Source organism: Pyxicephalus adspersus, chromosome 4, assembly GCF_032062135.1.
Source record: "Pyxicephalus adspersus chromosome 4, UCB_Pads_2.0, whole genome shotgun sequence".
Classification (NCBI taxonomy): Eukaryota; Metazoa; Chordata; class Amphibia; order Anura; family Pyxicephalidae; genus Pyxicephalus; species Pyxicephalus adspersus.
Genome location: NC_092861.1, coordinates 149,211,711 through 149,215,853, shown reverse-complemented (window position 1 = coordinate 149,215,853; position 4,143 = coordinate 149,211,711). Strand labels below are relative to the sequence as shown.

General features: G+C 38.7%; 1 protein-coding gene across 1 annotated transcript in view; it reads left to right on the top strand.

The window, feature by feature from the left end:
- The first annotated feature begins 2,559 nt into the window (after positions 1-2,559).
- Positions 2,560-4,143, top strand: part of LOC140330164 (hemoglobin heart muscle subunit alpha-type-like) — a 5,133-nt gene continuing 3,549 nt past the window's right edge. The window contains exon 1 of the mRNA XM_072410475.1: positions 2,560-2,718. Coding sequence (XP_072266576.1) covers positions 2,624-2,718 — 95 coding nt within the window. The 5' untranslated portion in view covers positions 2,560-2,623. The remainder of the gene's footprint in view (positions 2,719-4,143) is intronic.

The window sequence follows — 4,143 nt, the reverse complement described above, 5'->3', positions numbered from 1 at the left end:
AACCACAGCTGATTAATGTCTATCCACCAAACAAAGCAGGCTGTTAGAGCAAAAAAAGTGTGTGTTATTGCTAAAATTATTATTCTTATTCTTCTTAAATTAATCAGAATGAGGAGCTGCTGCAAGCTAGTGGGAAATGAAAATAAATTTGAGCAGTAGGAACATTCCAACCCAGTCATTGACCCACATGCCATGCTTATCCAACTTCTCTCAAGGTGAGACCAGAACTTTAAAATCACAGAGGTCAGAGGTTTTTAAGAGCCTGAAGTCACTATGTTTGGTTGCTGATGAGGATAGGATACTGACCTGCCACTGGTCAATTTTGCACAGCTTTAACATCTATCAATTTACACACTTACTTTTTGGGGGAAACCCCTGTGTGTGCCTTGTGTTTTTTTATCTCAGCCCAATCTTGCTTAATAAAATTGTTCTGCCGCTAGCCTTTTTTAACATTGCTTTAACATCTGTGGTCCATTCATTTTTAGAGTTTGATAAAAATGAGTCAGTGACAGGTCAATTTCAGCAAACATTTAGTTAATTTCTATCCACCAATTGGGTGTGATGTTTGATGTTTAAAAATACTGTGTTATTGCTAAAATTCTCTTTTTCAAACCCAAATTAATCAGATTGAGGAGCTGCTGCAAGCTAGTAGGAAAGGGAAAAAAGTAATTTATTTGAGCACTAGAAACATCCCCTTAACTTATCTAACTCATTGGCCCACATGCCATCAACTTCTCTTAAGGTGATACTGGAACTTTAAAATCCGAGAGGTCAGGGGTTATTAGGAGCCTGAAGCCACCATGTATGATTATGAGGATAGGACATTGACCTGCCGCATGTCAATTTTGCACAGCTTTAACATCTGTCAACTTACACACTTACTTCTTGGGGGAAACCACCTGTCTGTGCCATGTGTTTTTAAGGACCCTATTTATTACAGCTCACCTAGGGTGGCGAATAAGCACTTTCATCAGTGGAGATGGGTGACACAGTAAACCTGGAATGGATCTCGTCCAGGACTGAAAACATTTGCAAAAAAATAACAAATTACTTTTAAGAAATCCATTCCAGGTTTGCTGAATCACCCAGCATAACTGATGAAAGTGTATCCTCCCCAGTCTTGGAGAGCTTTAAACCAGGCTCTATATCACAGCCTGGATTTTCTCATTAAAGTTATCCTGCCACTAGCCTATTTTTACATTGCTTTAACATGTGTGTTTTTTTCTGTTTTAATGAGAGTTTGATAAAAAAAAGTGGTAGGAGCTTTAGCAAGCAACTAGTTAATTTTTATCAACCAATCAAAAAAGGATGTTTGATAAAAAAAAAGCCTGTTATTGCTAAAACTACCCTTTTTCAAACCTAATTTAATCAGAGTGAGGAGCTGCTGAAATCTAGTTGAAATGAAAAAAAATAATTAACACAAAGTACACTGTCCATGAAAACCTTACAGTACAGTGTACCATAACATCACATTCGACTGTAATTTTTTATTATTATTATTGATATTGGTATTTGGAATTGGTAGGTGTCCTGCATGACACTACGCAGCTTTATGTGCTTTTTGACAATAGTTTGCCTATCAGCCCTAGAAAGGGCCAAAATTGATGAACAAGATTTGCCCCCCTAGTCACAGTTTGGTTTTATTTATTTATTAATCACTATGTCTGTCATGACTCTTCATTCTGCAGTCAAAGCCACTGAGATGATGCTTCTTCCCCATTTTATTTTTTGGTCATATTTGGACACTTTCTGTTTTTTTATGCTGCCGTTTTCGTTGCAGCTGAATTATTTCCTCATTTAAGTCGAACTGTATATTACTTTTATTTTACTTTTTGCAAACCATAATAATTTCTTATTATACAATTTGTGCTATTTTTGAACTAATAGGAAAGCAATTGTCAACAAAGGTATGGGTAGATGGACAAGGATATTGGAGGATAGGTTCAATGCCAAGAGATGGCCTTGGGGTATGTTTAATTCTGGGATAGGGTTCCCATAAACTACAAAAGTTCTGCTTGGGTAACATGGTACAAAACCTGAATATGTATATATTATATCAATAATCAGTCCAGAGAGAGATGACCTGTCTGACCTCCGCTGCCAAATTCTGGATATTTTGCCCTTGCTGGTCTTGTTCTGCAGTGTTCCAGTCTATGTACCCTTCAGATGTTCTCTATAGCACAATGCCAGGCGTACGTGGTCTGTGTAGCGTACTCCTTCATTATTCTTTTTCCAGGGGGGTCACTTGAATGATAAGACAGATTAGGAGTCATTTGGGACACAAATAACAATCCTTGTAAATGAACAAAACATACTTGACATTCCATAGTGCCGGTTTCAGATTTCACCTACTTACACCCCGTGACCTATTAAAATAATGGCAGACGGTAACACACAGCCTGGATTTATCGCAGGGGCATTGATAGCTAATCAAAGTCAGCGGCCCCCCAGCTCCAGTCCAGGCCAGATTATAAGGATTTCACTTGAGCAAAGTGACGTGGGGCTCTGATGGTTTGGCCCTTTCATGGGCCCTCTAGACGTATATAAGGACTGGACTTTCAGAGGAGAACATAGAGTACTGACTGAGTCCAGGTGCAGAGCTCAAAGACCTACAGGTGACAAGATGGGCCTTTCTGATAGCGAGAAGTCTGCTGTTGCTTCCCTGTGGGAGAAGATCGCTCCCCAGTCCAATAAACTGGGGGCTGAGTCGATGGAAAGGTAACAATGGGCACTGGTTGGGTGGCCATAGAGTGGTCTTTAGGGGACCATTCAATGTGAACATCTCAGATACTAGATCAATGTCTCTCAACCTTTTTACCATGCGGGAACCCTTGAAATACCTTTCAGGTCCTCAGGGAACCCCTTCTATATTTAACAGTATATTAGTGTGGTGGTCAGTGGGAAGAATTCCTCTTACATTGCTGGCCATTGGGAAGAATGTCACCCTTACAGATAGCCAAAAAGATCATTGGGGCCACCTATACTGACCTGAGAGGTGCAAACTGCTCATTGTTCAAGGAACCCTCTGGTTGGGAAAGTCCATACTGGAAAGTTATGCCTTTGGTCTAGTGGATGTTAATGGACAGAATTAGAGAGAAGTAATCATACAATTCCAGTTTGTCTTGTGTATTGGGTTATACATTTAAGCAATGTTTCCATATTTTTATATTACTTCTATACTTAGCTTACTTCCTGTACCATAAAATATATAGAATATTCCTCCAATGCCTAACTCAGTATTACACATTGCAGTCTTCATCCTTATAGAACAAGTGTTGGGATAAAACCACAACCACATAAAGGGGGTGATTTACAAAGGGAATATCCGTCCTTCACTTAGCAAAAGTGATTTATCCCGGTGAAAAGATATTTCACTTGGTTTATTTACTGTGGTTTATCAATTAGTTTTTGGGACAGAATAGGGCAAGGAGCAAAATAACAATATTATTATTAAACTGTTTTTATAATGTGGCAACATTTTACGCAGCGCTGTTTATTAAATAATATGTATATATTTTTATGAACAAGAAAGAAGAGTGAACCCAGGATTTTTTTTGGCAATCAATATATATATTAAGTAGTTTTTCAATACATATAGTATACTGAGGAACTTGCATCTACCATCAGAAGCACATTACACCCCTTCCACCATGTATTGTGTTCATATACTGATGATGTGGGTTGAATTTTCTTGGCTAAACATAGTCCTCATTTTCTTGTCCTAAAACCTGATTTAAGGGTGGACAGGTCTCAAAGTGGTCTCATTTACCAACGTGTTTCACTGTTTCGTCAGGGGAGATTGAGACACATGATACAGAATAACTGTTGATCAATAATACATTCTGGTTCAGGGAAAGTAAACCTTCGGGTAGACAGAACTGCCAAGCCTCACTGGATGCTGCATGGAGCCTCCCCGCTTCACATTACAAGGACCTTTTTCTTGCTAAAAATCAGAGGCAAGGTATAAGGGTGAATCCATGTACTTTCACATATGACTGCAGGTCTACCCACAGAATATATTTTCCTGGTTTACTTGTCCAGAACCAGAAAGTATTATGGATCACTAATATACATATTGACCTGAATATACATATACATTGACCAGCTCTGTATAGACACAAAGCTTGGAAAACATTAACACAC